We start from the raw sequence: 23,455 nt of genomic DNA on the forward strand, positions 1-23,455 counted from the left end.
TGTAGGTTACAAAGCCCAATTCAAGGTGTCCAAGTTAATTTATAAAGCTCTAAATGAATTGAGACTTCAATGCTAGAAGGAGCATCTGTCCTTATACCAGCCTGCAAGGGAGGCCCTGTTGGCAGTCCTGTTGCTAAGCAGCCCATGATTCAGTGAATCGTGGTAGGACTTCTCTGCAGTGGCACCCTGGCTATGGAGTCCCCTTCCCCCTGAGGCCCTATCTGGTTCATCAGCACCAGCTGAAGATGTACTTCTTCATCCAGGCCTTGGGAGTGGTTCAGTATGGACCAGCTGAAACTGCATTATGCCCATCTGCTGTATGATATTGCTGGGATTTCAATTTTGTATTATATTTCATACTTTTAACGCTCAGGCATTCTATTTGTAAACCACACTGGGAGCAAATGTGATGCAGTGGCGTAGCGTGGGGGGTGCAGGGGGGCCCGGCCGCACCGGGCGCAACATCTGGGGTTAGGGCAAATCCACGGGTTAGGGGGCGCAAATCCACGGGTTAGGGGGCGCAAATTACTTGCCTTGCCCCGGGTGCTGACAACCCACGCTACGCCACTGATGTGATGTAAAGTAGTTTAGAAAATGAACAAACAAATTCAGAACAAAACAAATTCCTTCCAGTAGCACCTTAAAGACCAACTAAGTCAGTTCTTGGTATGAGCTTTCGTGTGCATGCACACTTCTTCAGATACACACGTGCATGCACACGAAAGCTCATACCAAGAACTGACTTAGTTGGTCTTTAAGGTGCTACTGGAAGGAATTTGTTTTGTTTTGACTATGGCAGACCAACACGGCTACCTATCTGTAAACAAATTCAGGTTGCAGAAAAGCTGGTTGTGAGAAATCATGATGATTAACATCCCACTGTGGTAAGAGAAGCGCCCACTAAACAGGAGAGGCCAAACAGGGGCCTTGGAAATGCCTGCATGAAAGCCAACAAATGAGCAATGGTCAAGGTGCTCAAGGCATGGAGCCAAGACTGAGAAGCCACCTGCTTGAGGCCAGTTCTTGCTCTGCAGGAGGGACATGAAGGGTTGTCACAGGAAGGCCGTGTGCCATTTTTTTCTGCTAACTGGAAGCTCTGGCCCTTTTTTCTCCCCTCTGTAGTTACTGCATGAAGAGCGGCCTCCAGACGATTAAATGACATTTTGAACTTAATCAAATTGGTGTTGTGAATTGTATTTCTTGCTGTTGGATCTAACTATAAACTTCATTGTTAATGCTTACGTTACGTTGTCAGAGTTCTGGGCTACCAGCAGGGTCCAAGAGCAGAATAAGAATAAAAACAAAAACAAAATAGAGTTGGCCTTGGGACTTGGAGGGAGGTAGGAGCCTATATTGCTTCCTCGACCCCTGATGACAGTGGTGACTGGTTCTCAAGCAACCAAGAACCATCCACCTGAAACAGGAACCTTGCCATTGCATGCTGAGCACTTGTGCACGAGGTCAGTCAGAAAGTGGATCTGAGGAAGGCCATTTTTGCTTGTAGCAACTCAGAAATTCCTTCAGGGACCCTGTGAGGCTCACAGTGCATCAAAATCCCTCCTCCCCAGGACATGTACCAAAGAAGCGGTGGGGGGAATGCAGTGGAAACTCACCTGTGTTTGAGGGAGTGAAGCCAGGCAAGGATGGGCTGTTGAGGCCCGGCAAGAGGACAGGAGGGATGCCCTGAAGTGCTGCTGGGTAGGTGGAAGGAAGGTTCAAAGCCTGCAGAGGGGGGCTGTCAAACATGCCTTGCTGCTGAGCAGCCAGGCCGAGAACTTCATTGGCCTTCTTGATCCGGTCTAGCTCCTGCTGCGCCATCAACTGACGGACAGTCGCTGGGTCAAAGTACTCCTTCTCTTTGTCCAGCTGGCTTCCGATGGTGTCCTTCACTTTGGAAATGTGCTGCTGAGAGAAGATATGGTCACGTACAGACAAGCGGGCACTGTACTTGACACCACACAAAGTGCACTCTGTTTTGGGTCCCTCATAACTTGCTTGGTTAATGCCAAAATGCTTGGCCATACTGAGCTTGGCCTTCTTCTCCTTGGCCCGAGCATTCTGGAACCAGACCTGAACAACTCTCTTTGGCAGCCCAATATCATTGCCCAGGACCTCACATTCCAGCATGGTTGGAGTCCTGTAGTCATTAAAGCAGGACTTTAGGACCTTCAGCTGGAGGTTCGTCATTTGTGTCCGGAAGCGCTTCTGTCCTGGCCGATCCCCGCTATCTCCAGACTTGCCCGCTGAGCCACTTGTGCCAGGGCTGGGTGAGCAAGGGTCTGCCAGGCTGGAGGTCTCACTGTAGTCCACAGTACCTTCATTGTCATACTCTTTGCTGTAGTAACTGGGAGCTGGGCTGACAAGGCCAGAAGACAGTCTGTCTTCATACTCTGACATTGCAATCATGGCAGCCTTGGTCAGGCCCTCACCTGGCCCTGAGGTGCATTTGGCTTCAGTGGTGATCCCCGTGGCACTGTCATTGTCTGCATTGCCTTCATCCCCCGTGGTGGTGTCTGTGATGGCTGTGTTGACAGAGGAGCAGTCATCGTTGTCCAGCTTGGTGTGGTCAAAGCTCAGATTGACAGAGGACATAGAGGGGCTCTCAAAGTCCTCTATCCCTTCTACTTTAATGGAGGAGGGGCTCAGCAGAGTTCGAGGAGAGAGCTCCAGAGACTTGCTCACTGGGGAAAGCGGAATGCCCTGGCTATCGCTGCTGGAGAGGGGCAGGTGAGCAAAGCTTGCTCCATCAAAGAGGTCTCCCTTCATCTGGAGCCCTCCATCACAATCTAAAAGCATGGCTGACAAGGTCAAGTTGTACCCTGCCCGCTTGGCTTCATGCCAGTGCCGCGATCGGATGTGTGCTTCCAGGGCTGTTTTGGCTTTGAAGAGGGCCCGGCAAAAAGGGCACCGCCTGTGGGCCTGGGCAGGCCCCACTGCCCGGAACTGCCCCTTCCGCTCCCGGGCCCGAGTGTTCTGGAACCAAACCTGCACCACACGTTTTTTCAAGCCTACCTCGTGAGCAATGTGGTCGAGCATCTTTCTGGTAGGGTTGGAATCAAGTAAGTATTTCTGGTAGAGAATTTCCAGCTGTTCTGGGGTGATGGTTGTTCGGAGACGCTTGTCCCTCTGGGGTTCCTCCCCGCCAGTGCTGCTGTCATTCTCGCCAGGACTTGCACTGGCTTTCTCCTCCAACTTTCTCTTCAGTGTGCTCATGGTGGATGTTGGTGTGGAGGGTGAAGTGGCTGAGCTCATGGGCAGCTGGGGGAGCGTCCCAGACAGCAGCTGACTGGCCAGGAGGGGGTTGCTGGGGTCAAAGAGCATGAAAGGCATATCCAAAGTCCTGTCCAGAAACTGGGGGTGGATAAACTGGTTCTGGGCACTCAAGAAGTGGAGCTGCTGATGCTCTTGCCAATGCTCAAAGGAGGGAAATGCCAGTTTGCACTGGTCACATTGGTAGGGGATGAGCTGAGGAGGCATGTTGGCCAGCTGTTGAGGGGTGGATGTGTGAAGGGGCTTGAGGTGTAGGTGAGAGAGTTGTGAGGGGCTAGGACTGGACTGTGGCAGCACAGACTGTGGAGGAGGCTGGACTGATTGCTGTGGGGTGGGTGGGGAGGCCTTTGGGTGTGCTGAACTGGCCTTTGGCTCGCCTGGGTCCTGCTGCTGCTGCTGCTGCTGCTGCTGCACCTCCTGCTTTGGTTGCATTTGCTTCTCTGGAGTTTGGTTTTGCTGCGTACTTGGAGGTTCAGGTTGCTTTGGTTTTTCGTCTGTAGCTTCTGCTTTAGAACTATAGATGGAGAAGTCATCGTCTGCTTCAGCAGTGAGCTGTGGTAGGAAAGCTGAGGAAGAGCAGGCTGTGTTTGCAGAAGACGTGGGGGTGCTGTAGGCCTGGGAAGGCATTGGGGTGCTGCAGGAGGAACTGGTTGGGGTCAGCAGCTCTGCTGCATCCATGGAATCCTCGTTCTGACTGTCATCCTGCCCGTCTTCATCCTCATCCTTGTAGCACAGCTTTTTCTGATGTTTGATCAGGTCAAAGATGCGCTGGAAGACAAGGCTGCACTTCTTGCACTGGTAATTCAAGTTGCTTGTCCGGATGTACCTGTCATTTGTCAGCTCCCGTCGCTCTCCATCCTTCCCTTCCCCCTGATTCTCATAGTTTTTCCTGGCCTTCTGGCGAGCATTCTGAAACCATACCACTATCACACGGGTTGGAAGGTTGAGCAAATTCGAGAGCTGCTCGAATTCATCATCCTTGGGGTAAGCATTGGCATCAAAGAAATCCTGCAGCACTCGGAGTTGGTAGTCAGTAAAGCGAGTCCTGGAAGACCTCTTGCTTCCCCAGTACTCATGCTTTTGAGGCTCTGGAGAGGGTGGTCGAGAATCTACCTTCAGGTCCTCCAGGCTGGTAATTGGAGGATTGCTGAAGTTGTACGGGGAGTCCTTGTTGCGCTGGCGCTCTTTGAAGAGTGTGTTCCGAAACCAGTGCTTGATCACCTTCTGTGGCAGTCCAGACTTGTCTGCCATCTCCTTGATCTGCTCCTCGCTTGGGGAATTGTTGATATCAAAATATTGCCTCAAGACCCGGAGCTGGTCATCTGTGATCCGCGTGCGTGGCCTCTTGTTCTGCTGCTGCTGCTGCAGAAGGCCTGGGTTGAGCTGGTGTTGGTACAGCTGGGCCAGGTCTGCAGGCAAAGCATCCACAGGGCCAAGCTGCGGCGGCAACTGGGCAGGCAAGGTTTGCAAAGGCATGGTCTGCATCATCAGGGGAGAGAAGATGGGCAGCTCCATAGGCATGGAAAGTTGAGTGAGGGGCAGCGATGGTTGGGCTGGTGTAATGGTGGGAGATGTAATGGATGGAGCCGAAGCAGGAATGGTAGGTGTAGAAGGCTGCTGTGGAGGTGGAGCAGGCAGAGGAGGAGGAAGAGGTGGAGGGGGCGGCGGCGGCGGGGGAGGGGGCGGCTCTGGAGTTTGAGGCCGCAGTGGGTACAGCTTGTCGTAGTGTTCACGGTACTGCTTGGCAAACTTTTCCAGCTGCTTGAAGGGGAAGTAATGCTGGTGGACATGTTCTTGGTGGCTCTTCAGGATGAGGACGTTGGAGAAGAATTTCCCACATGACTCACATTCCAACTTTTCCAAGTTGTCACCCTGCTCTGTCTTCCCAGCTTTCTTCTGCACCTTCTGCTTGTTCTCATTGTATTGAATGACCAACTCAAAACCAAAGTTTTCCAGCAAGGCTTTTGTGGCATTCCCACGTGCATCTGATGCGATACGAGGAGGAAACATAGAAGGTTCTGCAGGGCCCGATCCTGTCCCTGTCGACTCTGGCTTGTCTTTGGACTTCAGGGTGTCAGGCAGGAGGTCTTTAGAGATAGAGGTGCCATCCCCCTTTTCAAAGCTCTCCTGTTCCCTTTGGACTTCCTTCTCCTTCCCAAAAGCCTTGCTCTTCTTCTCTGAGTGTTGGCTCTGCTGGAGGAGAACACAATGAGGCGGCTGTGACAGCTGACCTTGAGGCAGCTGCTGCTGTGGTGGCTGCTGCAGGAGTGATGGGTGGCCTGGCTGGGGGAGCTGCACCTTCAAGTCATCCAGAAGGCTAGGTCCAGTCCCAGTCAGTGTCAGTGTGCCGCTGGTCACAGGCAAGCTCACTTCGGGGTTCAGCTGGAACTCGGCACTGGGAATGTAGAAGGGAAAGAGAAGGTGCTGCTGCTGCTGGAGCTGGAGCAGGGTCTCTGTGGTCATCGGGAAGTGGGGCAGGAGAGCAGGATTGAAGAGCTGTGACTGGATGAGAGCAGCTTGTTGCTGGAGCTCTTGCTGGAGCTGCGCCTGTACTTGCGCCTGTGCCTGCGCCAAGGTGTGCGCTTGATGCTGCTGCTGCTGCTGCTGCTGTTGCTGTTGCTGCTGCCGCGAAGCAATCATGTCAGCCAGTTTCTTACGGTTTACCTCTTTGGGCTCAGAGGGGCTTGCAGCAGCTGCCAGGGTGGAGCTGGTACTGATGGGGTTGCTGAGAGAAGGGATCCCAGTGCTCTCGCAAGAGACCTGGCTGAGCAGGCTAGAGACGGGAGCTGTGCTGGCAGTGCTTGTGTTTGTCATGGCAAAGGAGGTGGTGGTGGTTGTGCTGATGGGGCTGGGTGTGGAAGAGCCCAGAGAGACGCTGCTGCTGCTGCCACCACTGCCACCAGCAGCTCCATTGCTGTTGCTGCTGCCACTGCTACCCCCTGCAGCCTCCAGTTTGGCAGCTCGTGCCTTGGTCTGATGTAGGACGGACCGCATGTGGATCTCTAAGGTGGAGCTCTGGCTATAGGCCACGCTGCAAGTGCTGCACTTGAAGGGCTTGTTGTCGGGGCTGCTGGTGGGCTCCGGCTGGCCAGAGGTGGACTCTTGGAGGGCTCGTTTCAGCTTGTGCAGGTGAGAGACTGAATTGTAGTGGACCAAAAGGATGTTTTTCTGTGTGAAGGATTCTTTGCAAACTGTGCACTTGTACGGGCGGGATGGGTCCAGGAACTTCTCCATGGTGAAGTTTGGGCCCTTTCGGAAGGGGAGAGCTCGTTTTGGTTCTGAGCCAGAGTCTTCCTGTACAGACCCAGAGTCACTTCCTGTGGGACTTTGCTTGTCCTCTAGGTCACTCTCCTCCTCTTTGTCTTCCTCTACTATGACAGTATGGTCTTCAGCCAGCGAAGGGTCACCCATGGCCAGGAGGTCCCCATTGACCAGAAGCCCACCGTACAGTTGCTGGATGTCAGCTTCACTCAGTTCCAGGTGACTTGTCTCCAGGTGCTTCTTGAGGGCTTGAAAAGTGCGGAAGCTGCGTTGGCAAAGGCAACACATAGTAGCTGCCCGGATGACATGGTACTGGGAGTGCAGCTGGAGCTTCTCGATTGTTTTGAAGGCCAGGCTGCATTGGTTGCAGCGGTATTTGTAAACGTGACGATCAGAGACAGGCAACTGGGGCCGCTTAGTGTGAACCTCATTGAAATGCGCTTGCAGGGCAGTGGAGCTTTTGAACACCTGGCTGCAGCCCTTCTTCCAGCACAGAAATCCAGCATCATCCCTGGCAGAGGCCTGGTCAGGCGGAGCAGGCTTTGGTTCTGCCCCACGCTCCCCTGTGTTCTCAGAAGGCAGTAGCAGGCCTTTGCCTAAGTCCTCTGAAGTCTCTGTGGAGAAAGAAACAAAGAGAAGACCATGAGAGCCCTTGTCAGCCATAGACACATCCTCTGGGCTATTTAAGGAGTCAACAGCTATATGCTATTCATCTGGACATGTTGGGACCTCTCACCAGACTCTTCTCAAATGGATCAAGGGTGAGCACCCCAACCTTTTCCCTTTCTCACCAGAAGAACAAGATGCTCTCCTTCACGCTATCCTCTGTCTTGGCTCTGCCTTCACATGAACCTCTCTCTTCCTACTCAAAGCTCAGGCCTCACCCACTTCTGCTGCCTTTATGCACACACTATGAATGTGTGGTGCTTCTTCAACAGCGTTTTATAATGCATGGCACCAAACTGGCAGAATGTAACACCTAGTGATATGTCAACCATACTGCAATTAAGACTGCTGGGAAGGGGCATGAGGGAGAAGGAGAGCAAGAAGGGCATTCCAGGTCATTTTTCATTGTGTGTGGGAAAACACAAATATGTTCCCGGTTAGATGATGGAGATCTGAATGCACTAAAAGCTCCCCTCCCAACATACACCCAGAGGCACCTGTGCTAATCTTTCATAATATGGTGTTCTGTACAAGGCCAAAATTTGGTGCTCCCAAATGGAACCTCGATTTTGCACCCCCTAGGCTTGATGCCCTGTGCAGGGGAACCACCTGCACCACCCTAAATATGGCACTGATACACCCTTGGTCATGCACCAGACTCACAGAGTTCCGCCTACCTTTGGCTCAAGCACCAGAAACTCAATTTGGGCCTGTAGACCACAGAAAGAATCGCCTCTGCTGCCAAACAGGCTAAGTATCATCACCCACTCAGAGTCCCAAACAGAAGGTGCAGAAGAGCTCAAACATGCCAAGAGTCACTTCTAGACTCTGGAGCATCTGAAAACCCTGAGGGAAAAGTGCCTCCAACTGAGCAATTAAAGTCGGTACTGACCAGGCTGCTTGGTTGACTCATCCGTGCTGGTGTTCCCATCTCGCTCTGGTGTTGCAGCTGGAAGAAACATACTGCTAGGCATCATAACCTCTGGGGTTGTCACCTGTAGATACCCAAAAGAGAAGAAGACAGGCAAAAATGTCTTTAAAACTTTTAATATGTTGTCAGTCTTGAGCCCCTACACAGACTGGTGTTTAAATCAGCCCAAAACGTTCCCACTGTTACATTTTGGACATAATTAGGGGCACATTTTCAAAGAATAGTATTATTAATATTTTCCTTTATGCTCAGCTTAGTCTTTGATCATTGATAATGTTTTGTCATAGCTGTGAAAGTTCTTACGCAACTGATTAGGTAGGTATGTTGAAAGGCCCATCTTAAGTGGCTGAAAAAGTAAGGAAGCTCCTAATTAAACCACATATTGGAAACCTCACTGCAGTTTTGAACCAGGAAGGGCTGTAGTAGCACTATTTTCAAAATGGCTTAATACAAAAAAAGGAGGAGCTAGAAAAGGAAAGAGAGATGTGTCAAGGGAGGCAGGAGAAGGATAAATGGAAGGGACAGCAGATTGTCTTTGGCAGGCAAAGAAGAAGCTTCAGTCTCCCTTTCTGCACACCAACAGAAAAAGTAGCAACAGCACAGCCCTCCTCTTCACTTGGGCTCAAAGAACAAGCAAGATCTCTTGATAGCAAAGGCCGGAAGGTCAGCATTGAGGAAAACACACAGCCATCCATGTTTGTTATGGCTGAAAAGAATACAATGAACTGAATAGGCACCCATAAATGATGATAAAAAAGGGTCTACATTAGGAGCAAATGTAGGTCCCTACACAGGCATGCAAAGATCATCATGTACTCTTGAAAATATTGGCTGTCGCATGCTGATGATGAAGTGGGGTTCAAAGATGGGATGGCCACAATGGTTGCCTTCTGATGATGCACCTCTGCAGAAGGGAAGCTGTGCTAATTTCTAGCAGCAGCCATCTCCGGTTGTTTGGCGAACAGTAGTGCCTTTGCTGGGCCTCAGCCGACAGCATCAGTGGCACAAAAAGCAAACGTTACCAGAATGGACAGCAGCCATTTTGCTCACTCAAACAAGAGTTCTGTGGGCTGCAGTGGTGATGGGAATAAACAGATCCAGAGTTAAAAATCATTATATATGGGCTTGGAAAATAAAATAATAGGCACCATTATGCCATTAAATAAATCTATGCTGCAACCATATTTAAAGTCACTATGTAAAGTTCTCCCCTGTCCAATTACATTTAGTATTTATTTCATTTAGCAAAATTTTTATATTGCTTAATAAAAAACAATCTCCAGGTGGTTTACATAAACATGTAATGAAGTCAATAAAAATAGTAATTAAACCAACTTTAAAAGTAGAAGATAACAAAATAAAATATAGGTAAAACCTTAGAACTTTTTTAAAAAACACAACACAACAAAACAAAACAAATGAACATAATTAAATTATATGTCTTTGTAGACTTGCTTAAAGGTTGTTGTTTTTTAACCAGTACAATCAAAGCACCTGGCTCATATTAATATTGTAGGCTGACTCCAATAGATGATGATGATGATGATGATGATGATGATGACTATTCAGTATATTTATAGCTCGCCTTTCTTACAGGATATCAATTATAAAATAAAATACATAATAATATCATGGCTCGGAGAAGCAGACTCTCTTTAAGGAAAGGCTGCTAAAACGTTCAACTTTTTAGTTTTTTGGGGGGAAGATGATTAATCACAAGTGGCATGATATGGGTAATGAATGATAGGGTGGGGAACCTCCCCCACCCGCCAAAAAATTCTAGAAATCTGGGTCATACTCTCAAGTTGATTGGCAATAGGTCCAAAACTGACACCAATGAAGTATTTCTTCAAAGAACACCTACTGAGCTGAAGGAATTCACAGCCTCACAATGTAGCAATGTTTCCTTCTTTGATGGCTTTTTAAAAAGCATTAAATGAATTCATGAGCGGGATGTGTCGGTATGTCTGTCCATGGTGGTGGTTGAGAGGCAGCAGCAAACTAAAGGGTGGCAGTGAACAAGGGATGGCTGCTGCCTACTCCCGAGGGTGCTTCGAGTTCCTACAGGCAACTAGCTGGAAAAAGAATTATGGGAAGATGGCCGGTGTCCTGAACCCTTACAGGTGAGCAGAAACAAAGCTGATGTACGAAATTATTTAATATAAGGTATAAAGACAATTTAAAAACAGACAATATGTATTTATTTGTTTTCAAAGTAGAAACATACATATTGTCTCTTTTCATCTTTTGACCTTCTATTAAATCATTTCATACATCAGATTAGTTTTTCCTCATCTGTAAAGTGTCTTTGTTTTTCTATCATTCCAACTTTTTTCATCTTTGACCTGAATGCAGAAGTCCATTCTTGTCTTACTTTATGAAACACACTCCAAACACACACAATTTGGAAAAATGAGTACGAAAACTATTGGGAACAAGAAAGTCCTTGCTTGCTTGAGCACAAAATAAAAGACGGACACAAAGCTGATCCAGTGGAAAACTTTCCCCCCTTTTTGTGAAAAAGCAAGTGCTCTGCTTTACAAAGACTGGCTGGTGCCTCAGGGCTCTGACTTGGGCTACACAGGCTACATAGAGACACCCCACTTTTCATTCTCCTCCTGCTACACAACAAGGCAGCTACTCTCCTAGAATTTTTACTTTTTGTAGAAAGGAAACAGCTCTAATCCTTCTCTTCAGTGTTTGTTTGGTTTTTTTTGTCTCAAGTACAATTGTCCTAAAGGCCAATATGCTCTCCTTCAAACTGCTTTCTGTATATTCCTGTTGTAACTGTTCTGCCTATTTGGCTTTGACAACCACTGAAGGGCACTACTAGTATCCACTAACTAGTAATACCCATGGCAAATTCACATAAGTAAATGCCCAATGAGGAGGAGGAGGCCTGGAGTCAGTGGACCTGGGAAGCTGCACAGAGGGCTTTTTCCGGGGATCCTGGCTACACACCATGTAGAGGCCATACAGGAATGAACCAGGAGGCACAACAAGTCCCCTCCAGCATTCCTGTCTATTTTCAAGGCTGTACCATCCCCTATGGAGAGATGGGGCTCAGAGTAGCCCCGAGGGTAGAATTTGAGAGATTAAGGAAGCGGGAAGAGGAAAGACAGCAGGAAGGAACAACAAGTGCCACTCTTAGCACTATCAACAGGACAGGCACTTTCTCTTCCTCTAAAGAAATTATGAAAATAATTCAAAAGAAAGTGTGGGGGAAAGGCCCAGCGGAGTAGAAAAAGAATAATGTTATCTAACCTAAGTTGCATATTATTACAGCAAATCATCGTCTTTCCCCACAAAACTAGAACGGTAGCCACCCCCACTACCAGACTCAGTACGATGGATCAGTAATTGTTTTCATACACTTTAATTAGAAAAACTGAGATGGCTACGAATAATAATGGAAAGAGAGGCTTTTGCACTTGAAAGGTTGAAGTCAATCAAGTGTGAATGACGGCAAAACCAAAAAGAGAGGGAGGGGGAGAGAGAGAGGGAGAGAGAAAGAGAGAGAGAGACACCAATTCATCAAGCGTCTGTTGTCTTGCCGCGTCTTTAATCATAATTCCTGATTGGGATTCAAGAAGGCAGTAAGCAGCGATTCTTTGTCTGCCTTCACCTTCCGTCAATTAACTCTCCCTGAAATATAATCATCAACCTCACGTGCTCCTCTGCATTTCAATCTGCTGCTGCAAGCCAACCAGTTCTTCCTTCCTTCCCACCTTAGGTGTGCTTAACTCATTCCCTTTCTCTGGTGGCATACTGCCCACCCCCCAAGCATTTAAAGGCAGGAGCTGAGATGGGAAGGGATGCCCCAAGGACCAAAGGGCCCTGTTAAGAAGTGACTTGAGCAACACCCCAGGTGTCATTTCAGCTCCCTCAAGGACATGCTCCTCAGCAAGCAGTAGTCATGAGTGGAGAGCTACAGATCCTTTTAACAAGGAACACTAGTTCTGCTCAGAAGAGGTGACCAAAGCTGGCTTAACCTTGTTTTGCTCACCAATGGCATCAAGGGATTTATGCCTGGAGGGAGCCAAGTTGGTGGAAAGCAAACCAGTGTGCAGCCCCTTCCTTGTTGCTTCCAAATGGCATGCAAGAGCCTTAATTTCTGCCCGTGGCCCACTTTTGCACTACAGATTGCAGCATTGTGGCATGTCCACCTGCCCCTTCTACTTGACAATGCCCTGTAGTTTAAGCTACCAGTGTGGGTCTGAGCATTGCAAGATCCCAAATGTCAGCTGGTACCCAGCCCAGGTGTTCCCCTATGCCTTCTCCGAAAAGAGATACCACCCTAGGTAGTGAGAGGAATGAAGAAAGAGAGGAATGAAGCCCATTCCTCTACTATCTTCTTGTATCAGACCCCATTGTCAGTTCAGGCACTCCCTGCCCCCTACAACGGCTGGAATCTAATTGGTCCAAAATGAAACCTCCAGCAAGAGTCTGACTGAGAAGACACATTAACATCTCCTCTGTCTGTGCAATGGGGGAGGGGGGAGTTGTACAAGACGAGGTTCCAGAGCCAGACAAAGGAGGCAATTTCCATTACAAAGAATGAGAGGGAGAGCGGGCAGGAGTGTGTGTGCTGGAGAGAAAAGCTTCATTAGGCTCAGAGAGGCAAAGCGATGGCACTATACCAAGGTCACTTCTAATTTAGACCATCTAATTGGCAAACATGGCTCCAAATGGCTATCATCTCACAGGGCTCAGAATTAATGAAGGCCGATTATTTTCATTACCTTCATCCGAGATGGGGAATGAGACGGGGGGGGGGGGGTGAGATGAGGGAGAAAAGAGGATGACCGAATGACAGTGGAAGGGAGAGAGAGACACACAATGGGGAGAGGAGAAGATGCAAGTAGGGAGAGAAACAGCACCAGAATGCAACTGGGGAGGAAAGACATGAATGATGGAAGGCAAGAAAGAAAAAGAGCTTTTTTACTGCCTTCAGCCCCTCTGATGATTCTGCCAAATCAACACAGTCCTGCGAAAAGTGAATCAGCCACAATACTAAAAGCTGGGGGATAAGTCAGTGCTGAGCATAGAGAAGGCAACACACCATCCCCAATCAGAACTGCAGTAGCAACCTTTGGTCTTCACAACCTCACCCCAACCCTAATCGCTGGTCAGCTGGTGTACAACACCCCTCTCATAATTGCCCTTGCCCCACAGACAGTAGTGCAGCACAACAGGCCTCTGACGAAATGGGGAGAGGGCTCCCCTGCTATTGTTGACAGGGAAAGAGGGGGGCACTGTGGAATACCCAGATACACGGCACACCATGGTATCAGCAAGTAGCTGTTGCTATGGCAACAGTCATATTAAACATGGCAGGTTCCTGAAAGGCACATGATTAAGTAAGATTAACAGAAGCCTCTCCCAGCCCCAGTGCAAAGGCCAGAGAGGGGCCCTCACAAGAGTTCTGAAGGGACCCTGCCTTTCTAGGAGCAGCATCCTCTTGCCAATCTCTTGGGCAGACTGATGTCAGGAAAAACTCACGACGACAAGTAGCTGGGGCAAAGATCAGAATGTGCTTTCAAGCAATCATGAGTGACATTCTGGGAGAGCCCTGGAAGCAAAGAGGCTCTTTCATGCCGAGGCCGGGTCAGCAGCAGCAGCAGCTTCTGCTGCCTAGGTAAGGTCCCCCTCAACTGTTTATAATAGTGCCATCAGTGGGCATGGCACCTAACAGTCACAAAGGGACAGGTTTAGAACGTGAGGGAATATGGAGGAATTTGGGGACAGAGTGGATGAAGACACACAAAGACAGTCACATGTACTACTTGGGATTCCCTGTAGTGGTGTGTGCACAGTAAGGACTTAAGCCAAACAAGGGAAGGAAAGCCCTGGAGAGCTCGAAAGATAAAGCCAAGACACTTGTGCTGGATATGGTACTCTGCTGCTGGATTTTGAATAGAGATGAAAGAACTGGTGAGGAAAGGGAAGGCAAAGTCAAGGCAAAGGGCAATCAGAGCAGAATCAGCAAAAGGGACTTAACAGGAAGAGGCAAGTTTGTGGAATAGAAAAACTTTGAACAAAAAATGTGTAGGCCATTTAGACAAGACAAAAGAAAGCACCTCATCAGTTAATACATAATTAGCATGTGGAATTTCCTACCACAAGATGTGGTAACAGGTGGACACTAAGCTTGGATAGTTTTAAAAAGTGATAAATGCATGGAGGATGCCTCTTCTATTAGGCATGTCAGCAGAATGGAATCCCTATGTTCAGAGGCAGTCTACCTCTGAATACCAGATCTGGAGACAAGCTCCATGCCCTTCTTGGAGGTTCCAGAGGCGTCTGGGTGGTCAGTGTCAGAAAGTGGGCTTGGCAATAAAGGACCCCAGTCCTATCCATCAAAGCAGTTCTTCTGGCCTCAGTCCTGTGGGACCAGCTGCCTTGCCTGAGGAGCTTAGAAAGTTGCCTTATACCAAGTCACACCATTGGTCCACTGAGTTCAGTATTGTCTATACGAACTAGCAGCAACAACACTCCAGGGTTTCAGGCAAGGAATATTCCCAGGGTTTGAACCTGGGATACCTTCTGCATGTAAGAAAACGTGTTTCCCTGGCTGGTGATGTAACAATAAGCTTCAGCCTTGTCTCCCTGCTGCACCCTACTTGTAGCACACTGTGCTAAAGGAAGGCCTGATTCCTACTTTTGTATTGCTGGCCCAGGTCACTACTCAAGAGGTGGCATTTCAACAGTGCCTGGCATCTGCTTGCCTACTGGCAGGCGTGTTGAATTTGGGCAATTCACTGAAGAGGAGGAGCAGGAGCAGGAGGAGGAAGGGAAGAAATAATGCAGGCAAGATAGGCCTTCTGGGGGTGGGGAACATTTTTCCCATTGAGGGCCACATTTTCTTGGGGGTAATCTGTCATGTCCATCAGTGGATGGGGTCACCCGCTTTTTCTGCCACCACCACTCTTCATTCTCCCACCTCACCAGGTGATTGCCAGGGTGGGATGGGTTGGTTTTCCAAGAAGTCAAAACCAATTGCTCGCAGGGGACTTTATTTCCTCCTTGCCTCTTGCCCTCCCTTTCTTTGGCTGAGAGGTGCAGGCTGCCCACCCACAATATAGGGACTCACCGTCAAAATGAGCTTCTCCACACAGTCCGGGGAGACGCTGTGGAGGTGAGTGAGGTGAAGCTGCAGGTGGATCTTGTTGCTGAGCATGTCCTGGCAGAGAGGGCACCGAAGCATTGGCTGGACCGAGTGCTGAGTCATGGCATGGACCCTCAACCGGTTGACATCGGTGTTACTGTACTTGCAATATGGGCACTGATATACCTGGAGGACAAGAAGACATCACAAGCTTTGGCAGAATAAAGCCTTGATAAGGTCAGGCTGCGGGACAGGTGTCTTCCTCCACCTTTTTAACACCCTTTGAAACACACTGCCCATTTCCACAGTAAGAATAATAATAATAAAAAACAATTTCACTATGAACTGCCTTGTGGGCCCAAGTGGATTTAAAAGTTGAATATAAGGAGGGATGGATGGAAAGGAAGGAAGGAAGGAAGGAAGGAAGGAAGGAAGGAAGGAAGGAGAGCCATTACTTCGCAGAAGCAAGTGCCAGTTGCTCCAGTGCCTCACCTGCTCCAGCTTGGTCTCATCTGATGTTTTAGGCCATTTGGTGACAGGCGACTCAGAGCTTCTCGGAAAGGAGATACGTTTAGAGGATGCTGGGGACTCTGTCAGCTCCTTTTCAGCTGGGGTAACATGTACTGCAAAAAAAAAGGGACAGAAACAACTGCATGACTATGTGACACCTCAGCTCTGGAAGAACCTGGAGGCAAGAACAGTATCTATGAATTCCTCACAGATGGCCAAGCCTCCCATTCTGCACTGCTCCTCAATTCCATTCCTTTACACAAACATGCTCTGAATCTTCATTCTGAATTACTTTTGAAGTGTTGGGATGCAAATCAACATCATCATCATCATCATCATCATCATCAAAATCGGGTCAGTGCCTGCATGCCAGATATGTGCTACAGTTGTGGAAAACCTGAAACCAGCATGAACTGGATTACCTGAAGATCACTGAATAAACCTGTATAAGCCCTTAGATCACCTGGGGAAATTCTACTTATGGTACCACACCCTAGAGAATATCATAGGGCAGTGATTCAAAAAGGGCCATTTGGCCCAGGCTTTCTAGGCACTTTTTTTTTACTTGAATCCCCTCAAATTCCTATTTTTGTACTACTGTTTTGTGAGTTTTATGTTGCATTTTTAATGATATGGTTCGTTGGAGATTTTAAAATTATAAGTGCTTTGTAAATGCTTTTAAATAAATAAAATAAAATATGTGCTGGTTGGTGCTTTCTCCCTGCAATGCCCCTGCAACATTCTAATCTCCCCACTGTTTTTTTAGGGGGAGGAAAATGTCTCAAAAAATGTCCCTTTCCATTTTGACTAAGAACCATTTTCCTTCCATGGACCAATGCAGCCAGACTGTGGGCGAGCCCAGCTGAGTCACACATGCTACAACTTTACTCTTCAGTCACCCCTGCATGCTCCATGTCAATAATCACTCTCCAAGCCTGATTCCAGGATAACACTGATGTCCATTAGTGCTTTTGGAATTACTCCGGTGAATGAACACAGGCAGACAACATAGCAAAGCTAAAACTCGACATGGATTTCGATGCAATTTGAGTCAACAAAGGGAAGGGCATGGCAGACTCCCTATGTAGTTGGGATGGTGGGGGGACGGACACAGGCGGCTTCAGAGGTTCTGACACTCCCACCCACCCAACACAATCACATCATCTACCTCACATTGCATCAAACATGCACAGAACACCAGTGCTCAAAAGCTTGCACCGGCTGCCCACACGCTACTGGGCCAGCTTCAATGTTCTTGTGTCAGTTTACAAGGCCCATAATAACTTGGGCCCAGGATACCCCAGGGACCACCTGATCCCTTATGTTCTCACTCAATCTCTGATGTCTTTGGGGGAGCCACATAACCCCCCCATGGTGTGGATGCATGGGTCATAACCACAAGGAGCAATGCATTCATTATTGTGGGTTCAACTATTGTGGGTTCAGTTTTGATATCACCATTGAGATCAGACAGGCCCCTTCCCCGCTGAACTTCCAGGACTTATGGAAGACTTTTCCCCCAGCAGGCTTGAATTCTTATTTTATAGTTTTAAACTCCTTTTTAGTCTCCTGTACACTGCTCAGAGAAGACTGAGGTATACAAATGGTTGAAATAAAAAATAAAAAATAAATACCTCCTGCTGCAATTTAGAGATAGGCATGCAGGCTTTCATAGATGCCAAGATAAGCTCCCTCACCATTTCCTCTCTCTGTCTCTTTCAAACATAGCAAAACTGGCCAGACTGGTCACACATACCCATAGAAACACCAGAAAGGCAGAATGAACACCATTCTGGTGTGTTCCAGGAAGTTGATGCTCTTCCCAGAATGCCCGCCTTATGACCTTTGAACTCTGTACCCTGGAGCACATAAATCTGCAGGGCATCTATTATTTAAAAACTACAAGGACAAGCATATTACACCTAGCCCCCCTGAACACACACATTCAGAACAGTACTTTAATCTGTCTCGAATCGACTTCAAACCCATTTCACCCTTAATGGGAGTTATTCATTTTCACTTGAAAGGTAATATATGACAGCTGGATATTTAACATGATGGATTGGCTGCCGATTAACTAAGCGGTTTAACGCTTCTGGCTTGCTCCCCCCCAGCCCCCCCTAAAGATGCAAGGAAGATTCTGATGGGGGAATTTGTTCAAAAGCCACAAAAGAGGACTCTGCACAAAGTTAAATAGCCCTGAAACCAAGGCTCCCAAAGGCACCACTGAGTCACCCCATTGCTCCTCCAACCAGATAAGGGAACTGGGGCTCCTCCACAACTATGCCAATATTTTACACACACACAACCCCCAAATAAGCCTGACTCCTACTGCCTTAACCACTATCACCATCCCTGTTAGCAAGGGAGGCAGGGTGAAGCCATTTGCAGAAGCAGGAGACCTTCGAGCTAAGGATAGGGGCAATAGAGGAACAAAGGTTACAGACAGGAATATATCAAGATATACATTGCTGGGCTGTTACTGCTACAATAATTGCATATATTATAAAATACAGAGGTGCACACTATATTTCATTAGACTTCTGATGAGAAGTTATTTCATCCAGTCTACTCAGTCATATAATTCTGCAATCTAGGTTGGTTTTAAAAGATTTACTGATTTTATCTGAGATTTTTTAAATCAATACTTTAAAATGTTTTTTGCAATTTTAGATGTGTTTTATTGATAATATTATCAATATTATATTTCTACTATTTATTATATTACAGAGTTTAGTGATTAAGTGACTTGTAAATCTTTCTAAAAGGAAAGAAAGAAATGGGTTATAATGTTTAACCGTGTTTCATGTATTTTAATGACATGCTGTTTGTTAAGGGTATTGGAAAAGCTTTTGGGGTTATGATGCAACAAAAAGTGGTCTATGAGCACAAGAAATCAATAAATAATATGTAAGATCAGAGAGTTTGGGCACAGTAAGCTCAAGGAGTTTGTGGTGGATCTAGAAAAATAGAGGAAGCTAGGATGGTGGTATAAGATGTATGTATAGCTGAACAAGTCTGTGCTCCAAGTTCTGGACAGAAGTAAAGTAGACAAAAGCTGAGACATGGCTGTTGTGACCAAGACAGGAGGTGACCATAGCATGAGCCAGAGTCAGATTTCTCACCAAGAAGGCAGAGAAAAAGGGGCACATTTGTGTGATGTTGTAAACTGTGGAACAGACGTCACCTGACAACAGGCTGAAGAGCAAGGAGTCAAAGATCAAGCACCTGTCAATGGATATGGAGTGTAGAGGAGGATGAGGAGAGGGTTTTTGGCGAGTGATGAGAAGTTAGGTTTGGGACAAAATGGGTTAAAGACAGTTATGAAGCATCCAAGCACACTGGAGACACAGGGGGACCTGGGGTAGAGAGGTAGAGCTGGGTGTTATTAGCCTATGGGTGGTACTGAATGACATAGGATTGTACAAGATTACTCAGGGACTGTGTATAAAGAGAAAATCACAGAGGAACAAGAGAAACCCCATTTGAGGAAGAGAAGAACATTGCCAGGGTCAAGCTGGAAGCAGAGTTCACCTGTAGATAGCAGCAGGGCTGGCATCAGGGACTGGCATGGTCAGGCACCTCCCCAGGGACTCAGAAAGGCCCACTGCTGATCCTGCTGCCAATGAGACACCTGACCAGTGCCCCTGCTGCCATCAAAGGAACCCCTTATTCCTGATGTCAATCTTCACCCACCCACTCATCCCTAGTGGGGAGGGGGACACCATTTTGGGCTTTGCCTCAAGTGCCAAATGTATTGGGCTGGTCCTGATTAGGAACATAGGAAGTTGTTTTATACCAAGTCAGACTAATGGCCCATCTAACTCAGTTTTGTCTATTGTGCTTGGCAGTGGCTCTCCAGGGTTTTATGCTGTGAACCTTCCCAGCTGTACCTGGAGACAATGGCGGGGATTAAACCTGTGACCTTCCTACATGAAAAACATGTGTGCCTAAGCCCATTGTGACTGCTTGTGGTTCTCATTCATTCACCTCATCCCCCTATTCTCTCTACAGATGCTTACCCAGCAGCGGCAGTACAGACTGTGGGAGCTGAGCCAGGTCTTGACTCCATAATATTATGGGGTACTCACTATATTAGATTCCCCAATGCCCAATGTTGAATCCAGGAATCACATACTGGGGAATTTAAACATGTCAGCTGCCTGCTGCAACACAGAGCTAAATGCTGTCGACATTGGGTAAACATGTCTGTAGAGAGGAGGGGGTAAAGCAGAGTTACTTTTCAGTTGTGGTTCCCTATATGCGGAAAGCTCTCCTTTGTGAGGGGACTTACCTTTTCCCCACTCTACTGATGGACTGAGATTATGTTGTTTTGTTACTAGTGTGCTGCCAAAGCTTCCTGTGGCTTTTGTGGGGAGGGGGGCATTGTGTGTGTATTTATTTTAATTAATTGCAGCTGTTTTTCTGTATGAATTTGTTAATCAGATAATGTAATTATGTTTAGAAACATAAACATAAACCCTGGGGTAACAAGCAACTAACGAGTCTACATAATACTAAATGGCAACAACAGGGTGTATCCAATGCAAGTACTACTCTGAGGAGACCCACTGAAGTGAATGAACATGACGATCTTAGGTTCATTCATTTCAATGCGTCTGATTTGAGCAGGACTAGCACTGGATACAACCTAATAGCTACAACAGCAGACAGCCTGCAGACACACTATGAAGAGACTCTAATGCAGGCATGGCCAAACTTGGCCTTCCAGATGTTTTGGGTCTACAATTTCCATCATCCGTGACCACTGGTCCTGTTAGCTAGGGATGATGGGAGTTGTAGTCCCAAAACATCTGGAGGGCCAAGTTTGGCCATGCCTGCTCTAATGGCAATGGCAGAGGCAGCTGCAATACCAGGTTGGCACTGGGCAGGAGTCATTGCGGTGTCATGCCATGAGCCCAATGAAATCTGGTCCTGAGTGGCAGAGTGGTCATGGACATTTGGCAGCAAGGAGAATACCAGTGAGCTTGGTATGGGCAGTTTCAGTGAAGCGCAGAGAGTGAAGCCAGATTGTAAGTGGTCAAGAGAGAGAAGTTTAAAGAAAGAACGTAAAAAATGCAGGGGCTAGCATTACACTCCAGGAGTTTGGAGACAAAGAATAGACAAGTACTCAGGCAGTATCTGGGAAATGAAAATTTATTAAGGGAGAGGTTTTAGATGTTGGGGAAATGGCAACATGTGTGAATGCATCAAGGCAGAGGTGACAGAGAGGATGGCTGTGTGGCTGAGAGATGTAATGATGGCAGGAGAGGTGCCTATTAAGAGTCAGGAGTAAAAAGTATCAATGGGACACAAATGAGGGAAAAGTCAAGGACAGCAGACTGGTCAACTCATTATGTGTGTTGGTGGATGGAACAGGAAAATATAGAAGGAGTAGAAGAGATACCATAGTGGAGAGTTCTGATTTTATCACTGCAGGAGATGAAGTCTTGAGGGTGGGACACTGCAAATCAGATCTTATCAAAAGATAAAGAAGAGGCATTGAGAATTCTTAGAGTTGGTGTGGATCATGGAACCAGGAATATGGTAGACAAGAAAGAGGAGAGGGTGGACTTATAATGCTGGCCGGTTCCTCAGAGGTATTCAGCTGTGTGAGAGCATGAATGGATATTCAACTGTTTTCTTTTCCATTGAATGGAGATCATCTGTAGGTCAGGTGTTCCTAGCATCTCTGAGGAAAGTCTTTGGCCAATATTTATCTATATATGCGTTGTTAGATATTTATCTAAGAGGACTATAAAAGCATAGAAAATGAGGGCATTGCTAGTTATGTGGGGTACCCCAGTACATTGGAACTACCTGGAGAATAATCCTTTCCTTGTGTTTTATAAACTTGGTGTGGCCAAATGTAGCCAGTGCTCTGGATTAAAGGCAACAGCTCCTGAAGTCACTCACTACCTCTAGGAGCTCGAGCCTTTAAACCTTCGCGATCTGTCACTGACCTCAACAGGCCCATGAAAACAAGAACTTAGCAAGCGTTCCTTCCGTTTCTAATGGGACTTCTTGATAAAGTACTGGGAGACAGGTTGATCTTCTCTAGAAAAACATCTTTAGACCCGGCCAATATGACCAGCTATCGCCCAGTCGCAAATCTTCCATTCTTGGGCGAGGTGATCGAGTGAGTGGTTGCTGAACAACTCCAGGCACGCCTGGAAGAAGCGGACCATTTGGATCCCTTCCAGTTGGGATTCAGGCCTCATCATGGGACTGAAACTGCCTTGGTCGCACTGATCGATCATCTCCGGGAGTGGGCTAGGGACAAAGGTGAGATCTGTTTCCTAGTTCTGCTGGATCTCTCAGTGGCTTTTGATACCATTGACCATAACATCCTTCTGGACTGTCTAGAGGGGCTGGGAGCTGGGGGCACTCTTATACAGTGGTTCCACTCCTCCCTCCTAGGCCGTGTTCAGAAAGTGGGGGGGGGATGAGTGCTCAGACCCCTGGGCTCTCACTTGTGGGGTGCCTCAGGGTTCTGTCCTCTCCCCCATGCTTTTCAACATCTACATGCAGCCGCTGGGAGAGATCATCAGGGGGTTTGGGCTGGGTGTTCATCAGTATGCGGATGATACCCAGCTCTACGTCTCTTTCAAATCAGAACCAGTGAAGGCGGTGAAGGTCCTGTGTGAGTGTCTGAAGGCGGTTGGAGGATGGATGGCAGCTAACAGATTGAGGGTGAATCCTGACAAGACAGAAGTACTGTTTTTGGGGACAGGAGGAGGGCAGGTGTGGAGGACTCCTTGGTCCTGAATGGGGCAACTGTGCCCCTGAAGGACCAGGTGTGCAGCCTGGGAGTCATTTTGGACTCACAGTTTTCCATGGAGGCGCAGGTCAATTTTGTGGCCAAGGCAGCTGTTTACCAGCTCCATCTGGTACGCAGGCTGAGACCCTATCTGCCTGCGAACTGTCTCGGTAGAGTGGTGCATGTTCTAGTTTTCTCTCGCTTGGTTTACTGAAATGCGCTCTATGTGGGGTTACCTTTGAAGGTGACCCGGAAACCACAACTAATCCAGAATGCAGCAGCTAGACTGGTGACTGGGAGTGGCCACCGAGACCACATAACACCGGTCTTGAAAGATCTACATTGGCTCCCAGTACGTTTCCGAGGACAATTCAAAGGGTTGGTGCTGACCTTTAAAGCCCTAAATGGCCTTGGTTCAGTATACCTGAAGGAGCGCCTCCACCCCCATCGTTCTGCCCGGACACTGAGGTCCAGCGCCCGGTTCCCTTGTTGCAAGAAGCCAAGTTACAGGGAACCAGGCAGAGGGCCTTCTCGGTAGTGGCACCCACCCTGTGGAACGCCCTCCCACCAGATGTCAAAGAGAACAAAAACTACCAGACTTTAAGAAGACATCTGAAGGCAGCCCTGTACAGGGAAGCTTTTAATGTTTAACAGACCATTGTATTTTAATATTTTGTTGGAAGCCGCCCAGAGTGGCTGGGGAAACTCAGCCAGATGGGCAGGGTATAAATAAACTATTTATCATCATCATCACCACCACCCATGGAATAGCTGCTAAAGCACCGAAAGGAGAAAATAAGCAGCCAACTGATGGGAAACCTTTTCCTGAGGCCCTATCATGTGAGAGACTATCAGGTGGAGTGGAAGCTAGCTGCCCTGCTTGCTCTGCACAAAGGTAATGTACAGGAAGGAGGAGTGAAAGACTGGGGATAGAGAGGGGAGACGATGA

The 23,455-nt window shown here is 47.8% G+C and overlaps 1 protein-coding gene across 18 annotated transcripts in view; it reads right to left on the reverse strand.

Annotated features, from left to right (window-relative positions):
• Positions 1 to 23,455, reverse strand: part of ZFHX3 (zinc finger homeobox 3) — a 349,711-nt gene that overhangs the window by 13,109 nt on the left and 313,147 nt on the right. For all 18 annotated transcript variants that reach the window (XM_081871759.1, XM_081871758.1, XM_081871756.1 and 15 more), the window contains 4 exons: positions 15,729 to 15,859; positions 15,222 to 15,422; positions 8,090 to 8,192; positions 1,614 to 7,145 (listed from right to left, as the gene is read on the reverse strand). In XM_081871759.1, the coding sequence (XP_081727885.1) occupies positions 1,614 to 7,145; positions 8,090 to 8,192; positions 15,222 to 15,422; positions 15,729 to 15,859 (5,967 nt within the window). The remainder of the gene's footprint in view (positions 1 to 1,613; positions 7,146 to 8,089; positions 8,193 to 15,221; positions 15,423 to 15,728; positions 15,860 to 23,455) is intronic.

Source organism: Podarcis erhardii (genome assembly GCF_964252035.2).
Source record: "Podarcis erhardii genome assembly, chromosome: 7".
In the NCBI taxonomy this organism is placed as follows: domain Eukaryota; kingdom Metazoa; phylum Chordata; class Lepidosauria; order Squamata; family Lacertidae; genus Podarcis; species Podarcis erhardii.